The 24,369-nt window shown below is 64.0% G+C and overlaps 2 protein-coding genes across 2 annotated transcripts; both read right to left on the bottom strand.

The window, feature by feature from the left end:
• Window positions 1-240: 240 nt before the first annotated feature.
• LOC311204258 (hydroxyproline dehydrogenase-like) lies at window positions 241-4,316 on the bottom strand (the record flags this gene model as incomplete). Its single annotated transcript, XM_084280705.1, has 4 exons — window positions 241-380; window positions 2,069-2,262; window positions 3,907-4,031; window positions 4,310-4,316. Coding segments are annotated over 4 exons (466 nt in total), but the record flags the coding sequence as incomplete, so codon positions are not given.
• Window positions 4,317-5,134: 818 nt separating this feature from the next.
• LOC311204256 (eukaryotic translation initiation factor 3 subunit C-like) lies at window positions 5,135-20,715 on the bottom strand (the record flags this gene model as incomplete). The annotated part of the gene is given in 9 exon segments (XM_084280704.1): window positions 5,135-5,345; window positions 10,417-10,579; window positions 12,856-12,943; window positions 13,052-13,117; window positions 14,858-15,017; window positions 16,910-17,273; window positions 20,221-20,606; window positions 20,609-20,636; window positions 20,638-20,715. Coding segments are annotated over 9 exon segments (1,422 nt in total). The 3' UTR covers window positions 5,135-5,256.
• Between the last annotated feature and the right edge of the window lie 3,654 nt (window positions 20,716-24,369).

Here is a 24,369-nt window from a genome sequence, read left to right as displayed (position 1 = left end):
CACCCCCGCAGGCCCGGCCCACATCCCCAGGCCCCACCCCCTGCCCAGACCCCGCCCCCTGCCCAGGCCCCGCCCCCTGCCCAGGCCCCGCCCCTGCCCCAGGCCCCGCCCCCTGCCCCAGGCTCCGCCCCCTGCCCAGACCCCGCCCCCCGCCCAGGCCCCGCCCCCTGCCCAGGCCCCGCCCCCCACAGACCCCGCCCCTGCCCAGGCCCCGCCCCCTGCCCAGGCCCCGCCCCCTGCCCAGGCCCCGCCCACTCACGCAGAGCCGGCCGCTCATCAGCGCCGTCACCTTCAGCTGCATCAGCGGCTCCGGGCCCGTGGCGGCCGCCAGCCCCACCCCCCGCAGCGCCGCCCGCTGGTTGGCCTCGAACCACCCCTCCCTGCGCCCGGCAGCCAATCAGAGCCCGGGGGCGGGGCCTCAGCCCCACAGCCCCGCCCACAGCCCCGCCCCCCGCAGCGCCCCCCGCTGGTTGGCCTCGAACCACGCCTCCCTGCCGCGGCAGCCAATCAGAGACCAGGGGGCGGGGTCTCAGCCCTACAGCCACGCCCCCTGCAGCGCCCCCCGCTGGTTGGCCTCGAACCACCCCTCCCTGCGCCCGACAGCCAATCAGAGACCAGGGGGCGGGGCCTCAGCCCCCAGCCCCGCCCCCAGACCCACCCCCCGCAGCGCCGCCCGCTGGTTGGCCTCGAACCACCCCTCCCTGCGCCCGGCAGCCAATCAGAGACCGGGGGCGGGGCCTCAGCCCTACAGCCCCGCCCCCAGCCCCGCCCCCCGCAGCGCCCCCCGCTGGTTGGCCTGGAACCACCCCTCCCTGCGCCCGGCGGCCCAATCAGAGACCAGGGGGCGGGGCCTCAGTCCCCCAGCCCCACAGCCCACCCCACACCCCATAGCCCAGCCCCACAGTGATGATGACATCATGATGACGTCACGATGACGTCACAGCCCCTTACCCGCGCTGGCCGGGCCCCGGGGCGTCCTCGTGGGGCAGCGCCAGTGGCCCCACACCCCAACCCACCCCCCCCCCACACCCCAGCCCCATAACCCAGCCCCACGGTGATGATGACGTCATGATGACGTCACGATGACGTCACAGCCCTTACCCGCGCTGATCCGGCCCCAGGGCATCCTCGTGGGGCAGCGCCAGTGGCCCCACCCCACACCCCATAACCCAGCCCCACACCCCAGCCCAGCCCCCTGACCCACACCCAGCCCCATGATGATGACGTCACGATGACGTCACAGCCCCTTACCCGCGCTGATCCGGCCCCGGGGTGTCCTCGTGGGGCAGCGCCAGCAGCGGGCGCAGCCCCCAGACCCCACAACCCAGCCCCACACCCCACACCCACACCCAGCCCCATGATGATGACGTCACGATGACGTCACAGCCCCTTACCCGCGCTCGCCGGGCCCTGGGGTGTCCTCGTGGGGCAGCACCAGCAGCCCCCAGACCCCATAACCCAACCCCACACCCCACCCCACACCCCACACCCAGCCCCACAGTGATGATGATGACGTCATGATGACGTCACAATGACGTCACCGCCCTTACCCGCGCTGATCCGGCCCCGGGGCGTCCTCGTGGGGCAGCACCAGTGGCCCCACACCCCATAACCCAGCCCCACACCCCACCCTACACCCCATAACCCAGCCCCACACCCCACCCCAGCCCCCTGACCCACACCCAGCCCCATGGTGATGACGTCACGATGACATCACGATGACGTCACAGCCCCTTACCCGCGCTTATCCAGCCCCGGGGCGTCCTCGTGGGGCAGCGCCAGCAGCGGGCGCAGCCCCCAGACCCCACCCCAGACCCCATAACCCAACCCCACACCCCACCCCACACCCCATATCCCACCCCATGGTGATGATGATGACGTCATGATGACGTCACAGCCCCTTACCTGCGCTGATCCGGCCCCGGGGCGTCCTCGTGGGGCAGCGCCAGCGGCCCCACACCCCACACCCCATAACCCAGCCCCACCCCCCACACCCAGCCCCCACAGTGATGATGATGACGTCATGATGACGTCATGATGACGTCACGATGACGTCACAGCCCCTTACCCGCGCTGATCCGGCCCCGGGGCGTCCTCGTGGGGCAGCGCCAGCAGCGGGCGCAGCCCCATCCCCCGCAGGCGCCCGGCCGTGGCCGCCAGCTCGGCGGGGGTCGCGCCCCCCACGAAGTGGCCGTAGAAGGTGGCGCGGAGCAGAGACCCCCAGAGCCGCCCCCCCAGCACCCGCCGCGACCCCCGCAGCAGCTGGGGGGAGGGGGGAGGGAGAGGGGGGTTGGGACCCACAGACTGACCCACAGCCTGACCCACAGATCCCTGACCCACACCCAGCCCCACAGCCCCCAGACCCATAACCAACCCCATAACCAGCCCCACAGCCTGACCCACACCCCCCCAACCCATAACCAGCCCCACAGCCTGACCCACAGATCCCTGCCCCACACCCAGCCCCACAGCCCCCTGACCCATAACTCAGCCCCTGACCCACACCCAGCTCCATAACCAGCCCCATAGCCTGACCCACAGCCTGACCCACAGCCTGACCCACAGCCCCCAGACCCATAACCCAGCCCCTGACCCATAACCAGCCCCATAACCAGCCCCACAGCCTGACCCACAGCCCCCAGCCCCATAACCAGCCCCACAGATCCCTGACCCACACCCTCCAGCCCCACATCCCTGACCCATAACCCAGCCCCATAGCCTGACCCATAACCTGACCCACACCCCTCCCCCACCCCCCAGCCCCACACCCAGCCCCATAACTGGACCCAGCCCCATAACCCAGCCCCATAAGTGAGCCCCACCCCCCCCCCAGCCCCACACATCCCCCACCCCACTCCCAGCCCCATAGCCCACCCCTCCCCCACCCCCCCCAGCCCCACACTTCCCCCACCACACTCCCAGCCCCATAACCAACCCCTCCCCCACCCCCAGCCCCATAAGTGAGTCCCACCCCCCCACAACCCAGCCCCACACACCTCTCCCCCACCCCCAGCCCCACATACAGCCCCATAACCCACCCCCACACCCCTCCCCCCACCCCCCAGCCCCATAACCCACTCCACACTCCTCCCCCCAGCCCCCAGCCCCACAACCGACCCCTCACCCCTCCCCCCCCAGCCCCACAACCCACCCCGTAACCCTCCCCCCACCCCCTCAACCCACCCCTCCCCCCAGCCCCACAACCCACCCCCCCACCCCTCCCCCCACATCCAGCCCCATAACCCACAACCCACCCCTCCCCCACCCCCATAACCCACCCCTCACCCCTCCCCCCAGCCCCCAGCCCCATAACCCACCCCACACCCCTCCCCCCACATCCAGCCCCACCCCCCACCCCCAGCCCCATAACCCACCCCTCCCCCCACATCCAGCCCCATAACCCACCCCACCCCCCTCCCCACACCCCCCAGCCCCATAACCGCCCCTACCCCACCCCCAGCCCCATAACCCACCCCCCACCCCTCCCCCCACCCCCCAGACCCACATCCAGCCCCACCCCCCACCCCCAGCCCCATAACCACCCCCTCCCCCCACATCCAGCCCCACCCCCCACCCCCCAGCCCCATAACCACCCCTCCCCCCACATCCAGCCCCACCCCCCACCCCCAGCCCCATAACCACCCCCTCCCCCCACATCCAGCCCCATAACCCACCCCACACCCCTCCCCCCACCCCAATCCCCATAACCCGCCCCCCCCACCCCCCCAGCCCCATAACCCACCCCCCACCCCTCCCCCCACCCCCCCACCCCTCACCCCTCCCCCCACCCCCCAGCCCCATAACCACCCCCTCCCCCCCCACCAGCCCACAAGTGCCCCCCCCCCCCCCGGGTTATGGGGCAGGGGTGGGGTGGGGGATGGGGGGGGGGGGGGGGCGTGACCTCACCGCGGGCGCGTGCCGCACGAGGGTGGGGGAGGAGCAGAGCCGCAGCACGAGCCAGGCCCGGGCCAGCTCCCCGGTGCTGCGCTGGCGCCACGCCGCCCCTCCCCCCGCGAAGTCCAAGGCCGCCCCTCCCCCCCCACCACCACCACATCCCCCCTGGCCCACCCCTCCCCCCTCCTGCTGCTGCCCCATCGTCTCCAGCCCCTGAAACCCCCCCCAGGGGGGGGCTGCTGGGGGGGCTGGATTTATTGCCCCCCTTCCCTGGCCCCTCCCCCACACCGGACCCTCCCCCCACTGTTCATTAACCCGGCCCCTCCCCCCACCACTCATTAACCCGGCCCCTCCCCCCACTGTCTGTCCACTCAGCCCCTTCCCCCCCATTCATTAAACCAGCCCCTCCCCCCACCACTCATCCCGACTCATTAACCTGCCCCCTCCCCCACCACTCATTAACCCGGCCCCTCCCCCCACTGTCCGACCACTCAGCCCCTTCCCCCCCCATTCATTAACTCAGCCCCTCCCCCCACCACTCATCCCGACTCATTAACCCGGCCCCTCCCCCCACTGTCCGACCACTCAGCCCCTTTCCCCCCCATTCATTAACCCTGCCCCTCCCCCCATCATCATTAACCCAGCCCCTCCCCCACCACACATTAACCCAGCCCCTCCCCCCACTGTCTATTCTCAGCCCCTCCCCCCACCATTCATTAACCCAGCCCCTCCCCCCACCACTCATCCCGACTCATTAACCTGGCCCCTCCCCCACCAGTCCTTAACCCAGCCCCTCCCCACCACTCATTAACCCGCCCCCTCCCCCTCCACTCATTAACCTGCCCCCTCCCCCCACTGTTCGTTGACCCTGCCCCTCCCCCCCCAACCACTCATTAACCCGGCCCCTCCCCCCACTGTCCGTCCACTCAGCCCCTCCCCCCACCACTCATTAACCCATCCCCTCTCCCCACTGTCTATTCTCTCAGCCCCTCCCCCCACCATTCATTAACCCAGCCCCTCCCCCCACCACTCGTCCCCACTCATTAACCCGGCCCCTCCCCCCACCAGTCTTTAACCCGGCCCCTCCCCCCTCATCATTACCCAGCCCCTCCCCCCACCACTCATTAACCCGGCCCCTCCCCCCACCGCTCGCTAACCCTGCCCCTCCCCCATCCATCATCATTAACTCAGCCCCTCCCCCACCCCCCCGCCCCTCCCCCCACCACTCGGGGTCGCTGGTCTGGAGGCTCTTTATTGGGATGCTGTGGGGGAGGGGCGGGTGGGGAATGGGGGTGGGGGATGGGGGATGGGGGTGGGGGATGGTGTGGATGGTGGGGGAGGGGTCGGCGATGACGTCACAGGTCAGTAGTTGGAGCCTCGTTCCTGCTGGCGGTAGCCGCCCCCCCGGCGCAGGTACCCGCCGTCGCCCTTGCGGTACCCGTCCTTCTGGTCTGGGGGAGAGAGGGGGGGGTGACGTCATAGGGGGGCCTGTGACGTCACGGGGGGGTCTGTGATGTCATGGGGGGGTCTGTGACGTCATGGGGGGAGGGGTCTGTGACGTCATAGGGGGGGGTCTGTGAGGTCATGGGGGGGGTCTGTGAGGTCGTAGGGGGTGTCTGTGACGTCATAGGGGGGGTCTGTGACGTCATGGGGGGGTCTGTGACGTCATAGGGGGTCTGTGACGTCATGGGGGGTGTGTCTGTGACGTCACAGGGGGGTCTGTGACGTCATAGGGGGGGGTGTCTGTGAGGTCATAGCAGGGTCTGTGAGGTCATAGGGGGTCTGTGACGTCATAGGGAGGGAGCCTAGGGGGTCATGGGGGGTGTGATGTCATAAGAGGAGGGGGTTTGGCCATCCTTCTGGTCTGGGGGGGAGAGGGGGGGGGGTGTGACGTCATAGGGGGGCCTGTGACGTCACGGGGGGTCTGTGACGTCATAGGGGGGGTCTGTGAGGTCATAGAGGGGCCTGTGACGTCACGGGGGGGTCTGTGACGTCATAGCGGGGTCTGTGACGTCATGGGGGGTGGGTGGGTGGGTGGGGTGTGTGTCTGTGACATCATAGGGGGGTCTGTGAGGTCATAGGGAGGGAGCCTAGGGGGTCATGGGGGGTGTGATGTCATAAGAGGAGGGGGTTTGGCCATCCTTCTGGTCTGGGGGGGAGAGGGGGGGGGTGTGTGACGTCATAGCGGGGTCTGTGACGTCATTGGGGGGGTCTGTGAGGTCATAGAGGGGTCTGTGACGTCATAGGCAGGGTCTGTGAGGTTGTAGGGGGTGTCTGTGATGTCATAGGGGGTCTGTGACGTCATAGGGGGGGTCTGTGATGTCATAGGGAGGGAGCCTATGGGGTCATGGAGGGGTGTGATGTCATAAGTGGGGGGGGGTTGACCATCCTTTTGGTCTGGGGGGAGGGGGGTGTGTGTTTGTGACACCCTATGACATCATATTGGGATTGCAGGGGCACTATGACGTCAGAGGGATGCTGTGACGTCATAGGGTGGCCATGACGTCACGGGGGGGACGTGTCTCACCCCGCAAGTAGCCGCCATCTACCCAATCTGGGGCGGGGGGGGAGGGGCAAGAAGGGGCTGTGGCTGCGCCCTATGACATCCCCCCGGGCTCTGGGGTGGTTATGACGTCATAGGGTGGCTATGACGTCACGGGGGGGGCGTGTCTCACCCCGGAAGTACCCCCCAGAAGGGCAGCAGCCACCATCAATCTGGTGTCTGGGAGAGGGGGGGAGGGGCAAGGGGGGTCTGTGGCTGCGCCCTATGACATCCCCCCGGGCTCTGGGGGTGGTTATGACGTCAGAGGGATGCTGTGACGTCATAGGGTGGCCATGACGTCACAGGGGGGCGTGTCTCACCCCTGAAGCAGCCGCCATCTGCCCACTCTGGGGCAGGGGGGGAGGGGGAAAACAGGACTGCGGGCGCGCCCTATGACATCATAGATTGATTGTAGAGGCACTATGACGTCATAGGGTGGCCGTGACGTCACGGGGGGGGCGTGTCTCACCCTGGAAGTAGCCGCCATCTATCCAGTCTGGGGCAGGGGGGAGGGGGAAAAGAGGTCTGTGGGCACACCCTATGACATCATATAGGGATTGTAGGGACACTATGACGTCAGAGGGATGCTGTGACATCATGGGGTGGTTATGACGTCACGGGGGGGCGTGTCTCACCCCGCAAGTAGCCGCCATCTACCCAATCTGGGGCAGGGGGGGAGGGGAAATGAGGGGCTGTGGGCGCGCCCTATGACATCATATTGGGATTGTAGGGGCACTGTGACGTCAGAGGGATGCTGTGACGTCATAGGGTGGCCATGACGTCACGGGGGGGCGTGTCTCACCCCGCAAGTAGCCGCCATCTACCCAATCTGGGGCGGGGGGGGAGGGGCAAGGAGGCTCTGTGGCTGCGCCCTATGACATGATATAGGGCTCTGGGGTGGTTATGACGTCAGAGGGTGGCTATGACATCACGGGGGGTGTGTCTCACCCCAGAAGCAGCCGCCATCTATCCAGTCTGGGGCAGGGGGGGAAGGGAAATGAGGGGCTGTGGGTGCGCCCTATGACATCATATTGGGATTGTAGGGACACTATGACGTCAGAGGGATGCTGTGACGTCATGGGGTGGCTATGACGTCATGGGGGGGCGCGTCTCACCCCGCAAGTAGCCGCCATCTACCCAATCTGGGGCAGGGGGGGGAGGGAAATGAGGGGCTGTGTGTGCGCCCTATGACATCATATCGGGTTTGTAGGGGCGCTATGACGTCAGAGGGATGCTGTGATGTCATAGGGTGGCTATGACGTCACGGGGGGGGCGCGTCTCACCCCGGAAGTACCCCCAGAAGGGCAGCAGCCACCATCAATCTGGTCTCTGGGAGAGGGGGGGAGGGGCAAGGGGGGTCTGTGGCTGTGCCCTATGACATCCCCCCGGGCTCCAGGGGTGGTTATGACGTCACAGGGTGGCCATGACGTCATGGGGGGCGCGTCTCACCCCGGAAGTAGCTGCCATCTATCCAGTCTGGGGCAGGGGGGGAAGGGAAATGAGGGGCTGTGGGAGCGTCCTATGACATCATATTGGGATTGTAGGGGCACTGTGACGTCAGAGGGATGCTGTGACGTCATAGGGTGGCTATGACGTCACGGGGGGGGCGTGTCTCACCCCAGAAGTAGCCGCCATCTACCCAATCTGGGGCAGGGGGGAGGGGGTAAAGAGGTCTGTGGGAGCATCCTGTGACATCATAGATGAATTGTAGGTGCGCTATGACGTCATAGGGTGGCCATGACGTCACGGGGGGGACGTGTCTCACCCCGCAAGTAGCCGCCATCTACCCAATCTGGGGCAGGGGGGGGAGGGGCAAGGAGGGTCTGTGGCTGCGCCCTATGACATCCCCCCGGGCTCTGGGGTGGTTATGACGTCACGGGGTGGCCATGACGTCACGGGGGGCGCGTCTCACCCTGGAAGTACCCCCCAGAAGGGCAGCAGCCACCATCAATCTGGTCTCTGGGAGAGGGGGGGAGGGGCAAGGAGGGGCTGTGGCTGCTCCCTATGACATCCCCCCGGGCTCTGGGGTGGTTATGACGTCACGGGGTGGCCATGACGTCACAGGGGGGCGTGTCTCACCCCGGAAGTAGCCGCCATCTATCCAATCTGGGGCAGGGGGGGAAGGGAAATGAGGGGCTGTGGGCGCGCCCTATGACATCATATCGGGTTTGTAGGGGCACTGTGACGTCAGAGGGATGCTGTGACGTCATAGGGTGGCTATGACGTCACGGGGGACGTGTCTCACCCCGCAAGTAGCCGCCATCTACCCACTCTGGGGCAGGGGGGGGGAGGGGCAAGGAGGCTCTGTGGCTGCGCCCTATGACATCCCCCCGGGCTCTGGGGTGGTTATGACGTCATAGGGTGGCCATGACGTCATGGGGGGACATGTTTCACCCCTGAAGCAGCCGCCATCTGCCCACTCTGGGGCAGGGGGGAGGGGGAAAACAGGACTGCGGGCGCGCCCTATGACATCATATTGGGATTGTAGGTGCGCTATGACGTCAGAGGGATGCTGTGACGTCATGGGGTGGCTATGACGTCACGGGGGGGCGTGTCTCACCCCGCAAGTAGCCGCCATCTACCCAATCTGGGGCAGGGGGGGAAGGGAAATGAGGGGCTGTGGGTGCGCCCTATGACATGATATAGGGCTCTGGGGTGGTTATGACGTCACGGGGTGGCCATGACGTCACGGGGGGCGCGTCTCACCCCGGAAGTACCCCCCAGAAGGGCAGCAGCCACCATCAATCTGGTCTCTGGGAGAGGGGGGGAGGGGCAAGGAGGGGCTGTGGCTGCTCCCTATGACATCCCCCCGGGCTCTGGGGTGGTTATGACGTCACGGGGTGGCCATGACGTCACAGGGGGGCGTGTCTCACCCCGGAAGTAGCCGCCATCTATCCAATCTGGGGCAGGGGGGGAAGGGAAATGAGGGGCTGTGGGCGCGCCCTATGACATCATATCGGGTTTGTAGGGGCACTGTGACGTCAGAGGGATGCTGTGACGTCATAGGGTGGCTATGACGTCACGGGGGACGTGTCTCACCCCGCAAGTAGCCGCCATCTACCCACTCTGGGGCAGGGGGGGGGAGGGGCAAGGAGGCTCTGTGGCTGCGCCCTATGACATCCCCCCGGGCTCTGGGGTGGTTATGACGTCATAGGGTGGCCATGACGTCATGGGGGGACATGTTTCACCCCTGAAGCAGCCGCCATCTGCCCACTCTGGGGCAGGGGGGAGGGGGAAAACAGGACTGCGGGCGCGCCCTATGACATCATATTGGGATTGTAGGTGCGCTATGACGTCAGAGGGATGCTGTGACGTCATGGGGTGGCTATGACGTCACGGGGGGGCGTGTCTCACCCCGCAAGTAGCCGCCATCTACCCAATCTGGGGCAGGGGGGGAAGGGAAATGAGGGGCTGTGGGTGCGCCCTATGACATGATATAGGGCTCTGGGGTGGTTATGACGTCACGGGGTGGCCATGACGTCACGGGGGGCGCGTCTCACCCCGGAAGTACCCCCCAGAAGGGCAGCAGCCACCATCAATCTGGTCTCTGGGAGAGGGGGGGAGGGGCAAGGAGTGTCTGTGGCTGTGCCCTATGACATCCCCCCGGGCTCTGGGGTGGTTATGACGTCATAGGGTGGCTATGACATCACGGGGGGCGCGTCTCACCCCGGAAGTAACCACCATCTATCCAGTCTGGGGCAGGGGGGGAAGGGAAATGAGGGGCTGTGGGCGCGCCCTATGACATCATATCGGGTTTGTAGGGGCACTGTGACGTCAGAGGGATGCTGTGACGTCATAGGGTGGCTATGACGTCATGGGGGGACGTGTCTCACCCCGGAAGTAGCCGCCATCTACCCACTCTGGGGCAGGGGGGGAAGGGGCAAGGAGGCTCTGTGGCTGCTCCCTATGACATGATATAGGGCTCTGGGGTAGTTATGATGTCAGGGGGTGGCCGTGACGTCACGGGGGGCGCGTCTCACCCCGGAAGTAGCCCCCGTAGCTGCCCTGCTTGTGGTCGAAGACGCGCTCGTTGTTCTCCACGAGGCCGCCCAGCTTCTCGGCCAGCTGCAGCGCCAGGTTCTGCTGGGGGGTGGGTTCCGTCCGGTGCATCATCACCGTCTGCGTCGGCTGGTCCAGAGACGCCTGGCAGGGGGGGCGGGGCCTCGTCAGGACACGCCCACCTCATTAGCATAGACCCCACCCCCCACATCTGAGACCCAGCCCAGAACCAGCCCCCGGCCACCCAGCGCTTTAACTGGGCCCCTTGACACAACCCCAGAGCCTGGCCCCAGCCAGGGAGGTCTAAAGGGGGCGGGGCTTCATGAGGACACGCCCACCTCATTAGCAAAGACCCACCCACGTAGACCCCACCCCATAACCCAGCCCCCCAACCTGTCCCCACATCTGTGACCCAGCCCAGAACCAGCCCCGGGCCACCCAGCCCTTTAACTGGGCCCCTTGATGCAGCCCCAGGGCCTGACCCCGCCCAGGGAGGACTAAAGGGGGCGGGGCTTCATGGAGACACGCCCACCTCATTAGCATAGGCCCCGCCCCCCACATCTGTGACCCATCCCAGAACCAGCCCCCGGCCACCCAGCCCTTTAACTGGGCCCCTTGACGCAGCCCCAGAGCCTGACCCCAGCCAGGGAGAAATAAAGGGGGCGGGGCTTCGCCAGGACACGCCCACCTCATTAGCATAGACCCCCACCCCCCCCCCCGACACCCATCCCATAACCAGCCCCTGACCACCCAGCCCTTTAACTGGGTCCCTTGATGCAGCCCCAGAGCCTGACCCTGCCCAGGGAGGTCTAAAGGGGGCGGGGCTTGTGGAGGACACGCCCACCTCATTAGCATAGGCCCCCACCCACCATAGACCCCACCCCATAACCCAGACACACCCCCAGCCCCTGACCACCCAGCCCTTTAACTGGGCCCCTTGACGCAGCCCCAGAGCCTGACCCTGCCCAGGGAGGTCTAGAGGGGGCGGGGCTTCACCAGGACACGCCCACCTCATTAGCATATCACCCTAATTAGCATAACCACACTCTTAATTACCATATGCCCAAACCCCACCCCCCCATCATCCCCCATCCCCACCCCAACCCCCGCCCTTCACTCCCAAGCCCCCTCATTAGCATAGCCCCGCCCCTCATTAACATAACAACATACTAATTAGCGTAACAAGCCCCTAATTAGCATATGCCCAACCCCCACCCCCTCACCACCCCCATCATCCCAACCCCACCCCATCAGCCTCCCCCTGCCCCCCCAAGCCCCTCCCCCCTCATTATCATCCACGCCCCTCATTAGCATATCCACATAATTAGCATAACCACACCCCTAATTAGCATATACCCAACCCCCACCCCCTCACCACCCCCATCATCCACCCACAACCCCACCCCCATCAGCATCCCCCTGCCCCCAAGCCCCTCCCCCCTCATTAGCACCCCCACCCCTCATTAACACACATACCCCGCCCCTCATTAACATAGACAGACCTCTAATTTGCATGACCACACCCCTAATTAGCATATACCCAACCCCCACCCCCTCACCACCCCATCATCCCCCCAACCCCACCCCCATCAGCATCCCCCTGCCCCCCCAGCCCCTTCCCCCTCATTAACACACTCCCACCCCCTTAATAAGAGACCACGCCCCCTCATTAACATAGACAGACATCTAATTTGCATAACCACACCCCTGATTACCATACACCCAACCCCCACCCCCTCACCACCCCCCTCATCCACCCACAACCCCACCCCCATCAGCACCCCCCTGCCCCCCCAGCCCCTCCCCCTCATTAGCATACAAACACCCCTCATTAGCATATCCCCGCCCCTCATTAGCATATCCACATAATTAGCATAACCACGCCCTTAATTAGCATATACCCAACCCCCACCCCCTCACCACCCCCATCATCCCCCATCCCCACCCCCATCAGCATCCCCCTGCCCCCAAGCCCCTCCCCCCTCATTAGCACCCCACCCCCCTCATTAACACAGACCCCCCCTCATTAACATAGACATCTAATTTGCATAACCACACCCCCAATTAGCATACACCCAACCCCCACCCCCTCACCACCCCCATCATCCCCCCAACCCCACCCCCATCAGCATCCCCCTGCCCCCCAGCCCCTCCCCCCTCATTACCATATTACCACCCCTCATTAACACACCCCCACCCCTCATTAGCATATCCCCGCCCCTCATTAGCATATCCCCATAATTAGCATCACACCCTTAATTAGCATATACCCAACCCCCACCCCCTCACCACCCCCATCATCCCCCCACAACCCCACCCCCATCAGCATCCCCCTGCCCCCCAGCCCCTCCCCCCTCATTAGCATACAAACCCCCCTCATTAGCATATCCCCGCCCCTCATTAGCATATCCCCTCGTTACCATCAGCTCCTCGTTGATGATCATCTTGCTGATGATGCTGTGCACCGTGGGCAGGTCCAGCTCAAACATGGCCGCCAGGATCTCCATGCTGGGGGAGGGGGGGGAGGGGCGGGGCCTGAGTCACGTGACCCTTCTCCCCTCCCCCCACCCCACCCCCCGAAGCCCCTCCCCCCACCCCTTAAGCCCCTCCCCCCACCTGATGGAGTCGTAGACGCTGCTGTAGGTGAAGAGGTAGGTGCGGAGAGACTCCTCCTGGATCTTCCTGCATGGGGGGGGAGAAATGACGTCATCAGTGACGTCATGATGACGTCATCAGGCCCCCTCAGCCTTGTCAACCCACCAGGCCCCCACCCCACCCCCCACCCCCAAACTGGCTTCGGGGGGGAGGGGGGGAAGGAAGAAGGTTCCCAAGGCTTTTGTGCCTGTTCATTGGGGAGGGGTGTGACGTCATCAGTGACGTCACGATGACGTCATCAGGCCCCCTCAGCCTTGTCAACCCACCAGGTCCCCCGACCCCCCCACCCCCACCCTCCCTACCCCCCCCTTCACTGGCCTTGGAGGGTGGGGGGAGGGGGGGGAAAAGGTCGGTCCCAAGACTTTGTGCCTGCTCATTGGGGAGGGGTGTGACGTCATCAGTGACGTCACGATGACGTCATCAGGCCCCCTCAGCCCTATCTCGACCCACCAGGCCCCACCCCCCACACTGGCCTTGGAGGGTGGGGGGAGGGGAAAGGAAGGTCCCAGACCTCTGAGAGCCCCATGGAGGGGGATGGGATGTGGGACGGGGGGTTGGGGCTGGGGGAGGGGTCTGGGGGTGTGATGACGTCACCGATGACGTCACAGGTGACCTCACCGGACCAGCACGGCGCGCACTTTGTCACCCTCAGGGGGGGGATGAAGAAGGTCCCAGACCTCTGACAGCCCCATGGGGGGGGATGGGGCTTTGGGGCTGGGGGAGGGGTCTGGGTGGGGGTGTGGGGGTGTGATGACGTCACTGATGACGTCACTGATGACCTCACCGGACCAGCATGGCGCGCACTTTGTCACCCTCAGTGGGGGGGATGAAGAAGGTCCCAGACCCCTGACAGCCCCATGGGGGGGGATGGGTGGGGGGTTGGTGGGTGGGGGCGGGGTCTGGGTGTGGGTATGACAGTATGACGTCACTGATGACGTCACTGATGACCTCACCGGACCAGCACGGCGCCACCCTCAGGGGGGGGATGAAGAAGGTCCCAGACTTTGCCCCTTCAGTGGGGGGTTGGGTTGTGGGATGGGGGGGTTGGGGCTGGGGGAGGGGTCTGGGGGTGTGATGACGTCACTGATGACGTCACGGGTGACCTCACCGGACCAGCACGGCGCGCACTTTGTCACCCTCAGGGGGGGGATGAAGAAGGTCCCAGACCTCTGACAGCCCCATGGGGGGGGATGGGGGGTTGGGGCTGGGGGAGGGGTTTGGGTGGGGGTGTGGGGGTGTGATGACGTCACTGATGACGTCATTGATGACCTCACCGGACCAGCACGGCGTGCACTTTGTCACCCTCGGGGGGGGGATGAAGAAGGTCCCAGACCTCTGACAGCCCCATGGGGGGGATGGGTGGGGGGTTGGTGGGTGGGGGCTGCGTCTGGGGGTGTGACGTGATGACGTCACTGATGACGTCATGGGTGACCTCACCGGACCAGCACGGCGCGCACTTTGTCACCCTCAGTGGGGGGATGAAGAAGGTCCCAGACCTCTGACAGCCCCATGGGGGGGGATGGGGGGTTGGGGCTGGGGGAGGGGTTTTGGGTGGGGGTCTGGGGGTGTGATGACGTCACTGATGACGTCATTGATGACCTCACCGGACCAGCAGGGCGCGCACTTTGTCACCCTCAGGGGGGGGGATGAAGAAGGTCCCAGACCTCTGACAGCCCCATGGGGGGGGATGGGTGGCTGGGATGGGGGGGTTGGGGGCTGGGTCTGGGGGTGTGATGACGTCACTGATGACGTCATCGATGACCTCACCGGACCAGCATGGCGCGCACTTTGTCGGCCTCGGGGAACAGGTCCCAGACCTTCCCGTTCATCTTCTCGTTGACCACGTAGCGGTGGCAGCTCCGCCAGTCGCCCATCTTCATGGCCTTGGAGGCCGCCACCACGTGCTCCCGCATCGACTCCGGGGGGCCTGGGGGGAGGGGCGGGGGGGTCAGGGGTGGGGGAGGGGCGGGAGGGGGTGGGGGAGGGGTCACGGGGGGTGGGGGACCCGATTTGGGGGGGAAACTGAGGCAGGAAGGAGGAGGAAGAGGAGCCCCCACGTGCTCCCGCATCGACTCCGGGGGGCCTGGGGGGTGGGGGAGGGGTTACGGGGGTGGGGGAGGGGCGGGAGGGGGTGGGGGAGGGGCAGGAGGGGGTGGGGGACCCAGTTTTGGGGGGGAAAGGGGGGAAACTGAGGCAGGAAGGGGGAGGAAGAGGAGCCCCCACGTGCTCCCGCATCGACTCCGGGGGGCCTGGGGGGTGGGGGAGGGGGGGTCAGGGGTGGGGGAGGGGCAGGGGACCCCAAGGACTCTGAGTAAGACCCTGAGGACCCCGAGTAGGACCCCAAGGACCATGAGTAGGACCGTGAGGACCCCAAGTAGGACCCCAAGGACCATGAGTAAGACCCCGAGGACCCCAAGTAGGACCCCGAGAAGCCCAAGTAGGACCCCAAGGACCATGAGGACCCCGAGTAGGACTCCGAGTAGGACCCTGAGGACCCCGAGTAAGACCCCGAGGACCCCAAGTGGGACCCCAAGGACCCCAAGTAGGACCCCGAGGACCACGAGTAAGACCCCGAGGACCCCGAGGACCCCGAGTAGGACCATGAAGACCCCGAGTAGGACCCCGAGGACCCCGAGTAGGACCCCAAGGACCATGAAGACCCCGAGTAGGACCATGAAGACCCGGAGTAAGACCCCGAGGACCCTGAGTTAGACCCTGAGGACCCCGAGTAAGACCCCGAGAACCCCGAGTAGGACCCCAAGGACTATGAGTAAGACCCCAAGGACCCCAAGGACCATGAGTAGGACCACGAAGACCCCGAGTAAGACCCCGAGGACCCCGAGCAGGGCCGCGAGGACCCCGAGTAGGACCCCAAGGACCATGAGTAAGACCCCAAGGACCCCGAGTAGGACCCCAAGGACCATGAAGACCCCGAGTAGGACCCCGAGTAGGACCCCAAGGACCATGAAGACCCCGAGTAGGACCCCGAGGACCCCGAGTAAGACCCCGAGGACCCCGAGTAGGACCCCAAGGACCCCAAGTAGGACCCCAAGGACCCCGAGTAAGACCCCAAGGACCATGAGTAGGACCCCGAGAACCCCGAGTAGGACCCCAAGGACTATGAGTAAGACCCCAAGGACCCCGAGTAGGACCCCAAGGACCATGAAGACCCCGAGTAGGACCCCGAGTAGGACCCCAAGGACCATGAAGACCCCGAGTAGGACCCCGAAGACCCCGAGTAAGACCCCGAGGACCCCGAGTAGGACCATGAAGACCCCGAATAGGACCCCGAGGACCCCGAGTAGGACCATGAAGACCCCGAGTAGGACCCCGAGGACCATGAGTAGGACCCCGAGAACCCCAAGTAGGACCCCAAGGACTATGAGTAAGACCCCGAGGACCCCGAGGAAGACCCCAAGGACCCTGTGGACCCCGAGTAAGACCCCAAGGACCCCGAGTAGGACCCCAAGGACCATGAAGACCCCGAGTAGGACCATGAAGACCCGGAGTAAGACCCCGAGGACCCTGAGTTAGACCCTGAGGACCCCGAGTAAGACCCCGAGAACCCCAAGTAGGACCCCAAGGACTATGAGTAAGACCCCAAGGACCCCGAGGACCCCGAGTAAGACCCCAAGGACCATGAGTAGGACCCCAAGGACCATGAGTAGGACCATGAAGACCCCGAGTAAGACCCCGAGAACCCCAAGTAGGACCCCAAGGACTATGAGTAAGACCCCAAGGACCCCAAGGACCATGAGTAGGACCACGAAGACCCCGAGTAAGACCCCGAGGACCCCGAGCAGGGCCCCGAGGACCCACCGAGCAGCGGCTGCCTCTCGCCCACGCGCAGCTGGTGGTGGAACTGCTTGCTGATCATCCTGCGGCGGGCGTCGAACTCGTGGGCCGCCATGTAGGGGATCTCCAGCAGCATGGCGGCCACCAGGTAGACGCACTCCAGCAGCTCCAGGTTGACGTGCATGTGGAAAGGCACCTGGCGCCTCTTCTCCACCTTCTCCTGCTCCGGGTTCCGCTCCTGGAGGGAGCGGAGCAGCAGCCCCTGGCCCAGCAGCTCCTTGGCCCGGCCCGAGGACTGGATGTCCAGGAGGGCGTTGTGGGCGTCCTTGATCAGCCCTTGGCGGAAGGCGCAGATCCCCAGCTGCACCATGGTGCGGTTGTACAGGATCTGGGGGGGACACAGGAGGGTTGGTGTGGGGCTGGGAGGGGAGTTGTGGGGCTGGGAGGGGAGTTGGGGGGAGTTGGGGGGCTGGGAGGGGGAGTTGTGGGGCTGGGATGCAGGTGGAGCACACAGGAACCCTATAGAGATGCTGAGGAACCTCGGTGAGGAACCCCATGGAGATGGGTCTGGGGGCCTTGGGGGGTCAATAGAGCCCCATAAACCTGATCCTGACCTACTTATGGGTCCTGGGACCCCATAGAGAAGATCCTGACCCACTTATGGGGCATGGGAACCCCACAGAGATGAGGTGATGCTGAGGAACCTCAGTGAGGAACCCCATGGAGATGACTTTGGGAAGATCTGGGGTCCAGTAGAGCCCCACAGACCCGATCCTGACCTACTTATGGGTCCTGAGACCCCATAGACCAGATCCTGACCCACTTATATGTCACAAGAACCCCATGGGGATGAGATGATGCTGAGGAACCTCAGTGAGGAACCCCATGGAGATGATCCAGCACCACTTATGGGGCCAGTAGAGCCCCATAGACCAGATCCTGACCTACTTATGGGTCCTGAGACCCCATAGACCAGATCCTGACCCACTTATGGGGCTGGGGAGCCCCATAGAGATGGGAAGATGCTGAGGAACCTCATTGAGGAACCCCATGGAGATGATTCTGGGGGACTTGGGAGGCCAGTAGAGCCCCATAGATCAGATCCTGATGCACTTATGGGTCCTGAGACCCCATAGACCAGACCCTGAGACACTTACAGGGCACAGGAACCCCATAGAGATGAGATGATGCTGAGGAACCTCGGTGAGGAACCCCATGGAGATGGGTCTGGGGGACTTGGGGGTCCACCAGAGCCCCATAGACCAGATCCAGACCTACTTATGGGTCCTGAGACCCCACAGACCAGACCCTGAGACACTTATGGGGCAAAAAAACCCCATAGAGATGGGATGATGCTGAGGAACCTCGTTGAGGAACCTCATGGAGATGGTTTGGCATCACTTATGGGGCCAGTAGAGCCCCACAGACCTGACCCAGACCTACTTATGGGTCCTGAGACCCCATAGAGAAGACCCTGACCCACTTACGGCTCACAAGAACCCCATGGGGATGAGATGATGCTGAGGAACCTCGTTGAGGAACCCCATGGAGATGATCCAGCACCACTTATGGGGCCAACAGAGCCCCATAGACCAGATCCTGATGCACTTATGGGTCCTGAGACCCCATAGACCAGATCCTGACCCACTACTGGATGTCCAGGAGGGCGTTGTGGGCGTCCTTGATCAGCCCTTGGCGGAAGGCGCAGATCCCCAGCTGCACCATGGTGCGGTTGTACAGGATCTGGGGGGGGAGGAGAGGGGTTGGTGTGGGGCTGGGAGGGGAGTTGGGGGGCTGGGAGGGGGAGTTGGGGGGCTGGGATGCAGGTGGAGCACACAGGAACCCTATAGAGATGCTGAGGAACCTCGGTGAGGAACCCCATGGAGATGGGTCTGGGGGACTTGGGGGTCCACCAGAGCCCCATAGACCAGATCCTGATGCACTTATGGGTCCTGAGACCCCATAGACCAGACCCTGACCCACTTATAGGGCACAGGAACCCCATGGGGATGAGATGATGCTGAGGAACCTTGGTGAGGAACCCCATGGAGATGATCCAGCACCACTCATGGGGCCAGTAGAGCCCCATAGACCAGATCCTGACCTACTTATGGGTCCTGAGACCCCATAAACCAGACCCTGAGACACTTATAGGGCACAGGAGCCCCACAGAGATGGGATGATGCTGAGGAACCTCATTGAGGAACCCCATGGAGATGACTTTGGGAGGATCTGGGGTCCAGTAGAGCCCCAAAGCCCCGACCCAGACCCACTTATGGGTCCTGAGACCCCATGGGGATGAGACTGACCCACTTATGGGTCACTAGAGCCCCATGGGGATGAGATGATGGTGAAGAAGCTCATTGATGAACCCCATGGAGATGATGCTGGGGGAGTTGTGGGGCCAGTAGAGCCCCGTAGACCCGACCCAGACCCACTTATGGGTCCCGGGACCCATCCCCTCCCCCCCCTTACCCCTGACCTGCACGGGGGGGTCGGCGTGCTGGATGTTGTCCTGCAGGTGTGACATCAGCATCAGGTCCCTGGCCTGGTACCAGCGGTACCCCATGGAGATGATCCGGCACCACTTATGGGGCCAGTAGAGCCCCATAGACCAGATCCTGACCTACTTATGGGTACAGAGACCCCGCAGACCAGACCCTGACCCACTTATGGGGCACAAAAACCCCATGGGGATGAGATGATGCTGAGGAACCCCATTGAGGAACCCCATGGAGATGGGTCTGGGGGACTTGGGGGTCCAGTAGAGCCCCATAGACTGGACCCCAATGTACTTATGGGTCCAGAGACCCCATAGAGAAGATCCTGACCCACTTATGGGGTAGGGGAGCCCCATAGGGATGGGATGATGCTGAGGAACCTCGGTGAGGAACCTCATGGAGATGGGTCTGGGGGACTTGGGGGTCCACCAGAGCCCCATAGACCAGATCCTGACCTACTTATGGGTCCTGAGACCCCATAGACCAGACCCTGAGACACTTATAGGGCAGGGGAATCCCATAGAGATGGGATGATGCTGAGGAACCTTGGTGAGGAACCCCATGGAGATGACCCAGCACCACTCATGGGGCCAGTAGAGCCCCATAGACCAGATCCTGACCTACTTATGGGTACAGAGACCCCACAGACCAGACCCTGACCCACTTATGGGGCACAAAAACCCCATAGAGATGGGATGATGCTGAGGAACCCCACTGAGGAACCCCATGGAGATGATGCTGGGGGAGTTGTGGGTCCAGTAGAGCCCCATAGACCCAACCCAGACCCACTTATGGGTCCCGGGACCCATCCCCTCCCCCCCCCTTACCCCTCACCTGCACGGGGGGGTCGGCGTGCTGGATGTTGTCCTGCAGGTGTGACATCAGCATCAGGTCCCTGGCCTGGTACCAGCGGCTGTGCAGGGCGTGGTGGTAGATGTGGCAGAGGATGGCGCAGGTGCGGATGCGGTCGGTCCGGTCCTTGGCGTAGATGAACTTGCAGAGCCGCTCCATCAGGGCGGCCGAATCCTCCTCCTCCTCCTCCTCCTCCTCCTCCCTGCCTTCCTTTCCCTCTTCAGGTGGTGATGACGTCACAGCGGGGGGCTTGGTGACGTCACCGCCGCGCTGGTGCGCCCGGTAGTCGAACTTGTAGTAGGTGTGGAGGACGCGGCGCAGGTAGACGCGGCACAGCTCCTCCGTCGTGCCCTTCTCCTGCAGGTAGACTGCAGCCGGCGGATGATGGCGCAGACCCGGCGCCTCGTCCTTCAGGTGGTCCACGTACTCTGGAAAGGGGGGGGTGGTGACGTCACAGGGGGGAGGCGGTGAGGTCATAGGGGGGTGGGGAGGTCGTAGGGGGGTTGGGGAAGGGGTAAGTTGGGAGTGGGACCCATAGGTGGGGGGGTTGAGACCCTTTAGTGGGGCTCAGGAGATGAGTTAGAGGGGTTGTGACGTCATAGGGTGAGGTGGTGACGTCATAGGGGGAGGCGGTGACGTCATAGGGTGGGTGGGGAAGTCATAGAGGGGTTGGGGAAGGGGTAAGTTGGGAGTGGGACCCATAGGTGGGGGGGTTGAGACCCTTTAGTGGGGCTGAGAAGAGAGATTAGAAGGGTTGTGACGTCATAGGGTGAAGCGGTGATGTCATAGGGGGAGGCGGTGAGGTCATAGCGGGGGGTGGGGAGGTGATAGAGGGGTTGGGGAAGGGGGTAATTGGGAGTGGGACCCAGAGGTGGGGGGTTGAGACCCTTTAGTGGGGCTCAGGAGATGAGTTAGAGGGGTTGTGACGTCATAGGGTGAGGCGGTGACATCATAGGGGGAGGCGGTGACGTCATAGGGGGAGGCAGGGAGGTCGTAGGGAAGGGTGGGAAGTCCCCTGGGGGGTTGGGGAAGGGGGTAATTGGGAGTGGGACCCAGCGGTGGGGGGGTTGAGACCCTTCAGTGGGGCTGAGAAAAGAGATTGGAAGGGTTGTGATGTCATAGGGTGAGGCGGTGACGTCATAGGGTGAGGCAGTGACGTCATAGGGGGGGTGGGGAGGTCATAGAGGGGTTGGGGAAGGGGTAAGTTGGGAGTGGGACCCATAGGTGGGGGGGAAATGGGGGGTTCAGGCCCTTTAATGGGGCTCAGGAGATGAGTTAGAGGGGTTGTGATGTCATAGGATGAGGTGGTGACGTCATAGGGTGAGGCGGTGACGTCATAGGGGGAGGCGGTGAGGTCATAGCGGGGGGTGGGGAGGTGATAGAGGGGTTGGGGAAGGGGGTAATTGGGAGTGGGACCCAGCGGTGGGGGGGTTGAGACCCTTCAGTGGGGCTGAGAAAAGAGATTGGAAGGGTTGTGATGTCATAGGGTGAGGCGGTGACGTCATAGGGTGAGGGCGGTGACGTCATAGGGGGGGTGGGGAGGTCATAGAGGGGTTGGGGAAGGGGTAAGTTGGGAGTGGGACCCATAGGTGGGGGGGAAATGGGGGTTCAGGCCCTTTAATGGGGCTCAGGAGATGAGTTAGAGGGGTTGTGACGTCATAGGATGAGGTGGTGACATCATAGGGGGAGGCGGGTGACGTCATAGGGGGAGGCGGTGAGGTCATAGCGGGGGGTGGGGAGGTGATAGAGGGGTTGGGGAAGGGGTAATTGGGAGTGGGACCCAGAGGTGGGGGGGTTGAGACCCTTTAGTGGGGCTGAGAAGAGAGATTGGAAGGGTTGTGACGTCATAGGGTGAGGCGGTGACGTCATAGGGTGAGGCAGTGACGTCATAGGGGGAGGCGGTGAGGTCATAGGGTGGGTGGGGAGGTCATAGGGGGGTTGGGGAAGGGGGTAATTGGGAGTGGGACCCATAGGAGGGGGGGAAATGGGGACTTGAGACCCTTTAGTGGGGCTGAGAAGAGAGATTGGAAGGGTTGTGATGTCATAGGGTGAAGCGGTGATGTCATAGGGGGAGGCGGTGACGTCATAGGGGGAGGCGGTGACGTCATAGCGGGAGGTGGGGAGGTCACTGGGAGGGTGGGGAGGGGGTAAGTTGGGAGTGGGACCCATAGGAGGGGGGGGAAATGGGGACTTGAGACCCTTTAGTGGGGCTGAGAAGAGAGATTAGAAGGGTTGTGACGTCATAGGGTGAGGCGGTGATGTCATAGGGTGAGGTGGTGACGTCATAGGGGGAGGCGGTGACGTCATAGCGGGAGGTGGGGAGGTCATAGAGGGGTTAGGGAAGGGGTAAGTTGGGAGTGGGACCCATAGCTGGGGGGTTGAGACCCTTTAGTGGGGCTGAGAGGGGAGTTAGAGGGGTGATGATGCCATAGGGTGGGTGGTGATGTCATAGGGGGAGGCGGTGACGTCATAGGGGGAGGCGGTGACGTCATAGCGGGAGGTGGGGAGGTCACTGGGAGGGTGGGGAGGGGGTAAGTTGGGAGTGGGACCCATAGGTGGGGGGGAAATGGGGGTTCAGGCCCTTTAATGGGGCTCAGGAGATGAGTTAGAGGGGTTGTGATGTCATAGGGATGAGGTGGTGACGTCATAGGGTAAGGCGGTGACATCATAGGGGGAGGCGGTGAGGTCATGGAACGGGGGTGGGGAGGTCATAGAGGGGTTGGGGAAGGGGTAAGTTGGGAGTGGGACCCACAGGTGGGGGGTTCAGGCCCTTTAGTTGGGCTGGAGAGAGGAGTTAGAGGGGTGATGATGTCATAGGGTGGGTGGTGATGTCATAGGGGGAGGCGGTGAGGTCATAGGGTGGGTGGGGAGGTCGTAGGGGGGTGGGGAGGGGTAAGTTGGGAGTGGGACCCATAGGAGGGGGGGAAATGGGGACTTGAGACCCTTTAGTGGGGATGAGAAGAGAGATTAGAAGGGTTGTGACGTCATAGGGGGAGGTGGTGACGTCATAGGGGGAGGCGGTGATGTCATAGGGTGGGTGGGGAGTTCACCCAAGGGGTTGGGGAAGGGGGTAAGTTGGGATTGGGACCCATAGGTTGGGGGTTGAGACCCTTTAGTGGGGCTGAGAAGAGAGATTGGAAGGGTTGTGATGTCATAGGGTGAAGCGGTGATGTCATAGGGGGAGGCGGTGACGTCACAGGGTGAGGCGGTGACGTCATAGGGGGGGGTGGGGAGGTCACTGGGAGGGTGGGGAGGGGGTAAGTTGGGAGTGGGACCCATAGGTGGGGGGTTGAGACCATTTAGTGGGCTCAGGAGATGAGTTAGAGGGGTTGTGACGTCATAGGATGAGGTGGTGACGTCATAGGGGGAGGCGGTGACATCATAGGGGGAGGCGGTGAGGTCATAGGGTGGGTGGGGAGATCACCCGGGGGGCTGGGGAAGGGGTAAGTTGGGAGTGGGACCCATAGGTGGGGGGTTCAGGCCCTTTAATGGGGCTGGGGCTGGGAGTTAGAGGAGTTGTGACGTCATAGGGTGAGGCGGTGATGTCATAGGGGGAGGCGGTGACGTCATAGGGGGAGGCGGTGACGTCATAGGGTGGGTGGGGAGGTCACCCGGGGGGTTGGGGAAGGGGTAAATTGGGAGTGGGACCCATAAGTGGGGGGTTGAGTCCTTTAGTGGGGCTGGAGAGGGGGGAAAAGAGTGATGATGATGTCATAGGGTGGGTGGTGATGTCATAGAGATGGGTGATGATGTCATAGAAGGGGGTGATGATGTCATAGAGCGGGGTGATAAGGTCGCAAAAGGGAGCAGGAAAATGACGTCACCTTGCAAGTGGGGGGAGGGGTTTGTGGGGGGAGGGGCTTGGGGGGAAGGGTTGCGGTGGGGTTACGGGGTGGGGGAGGGGCTGATGATGTCACAGGGATGTGATGACGTCACAGGGGGCGCGATGACGTCACGGGGCGGGGCTGATGACGTCACCTTGTGAGTGGGGGAGGGGGTTGTGGGGGGAGGGGCCTGGGGGGAAGGGTCGTGGTGGGGTTACGGGGTGGGGGGAGGGGCTGATGACACCGTAGGGATGCGATGACGTCACGGGGGGCGCGATGACGTCACGGGGGGGCGCGATGACGTCAC

Source organism: Gallinula chloropus (genome assembly GCF_964237585.1).
Source record: "Gallinula chloropus genome assembly, contig: HAP1_SCAFFOLD_416, whole genome shotgun sequence".
NCBI classification, from domain to species: Eukaryota; Metazoa; Chordata; class Aves; order Gruiformes; family Rallidae; genus Gallinula; species Gallinula chloropus.
Note: the sequence above shows the minus strand (reverse complement) of the source record. Positions and strands in the feature narration are given on the sequence as shown.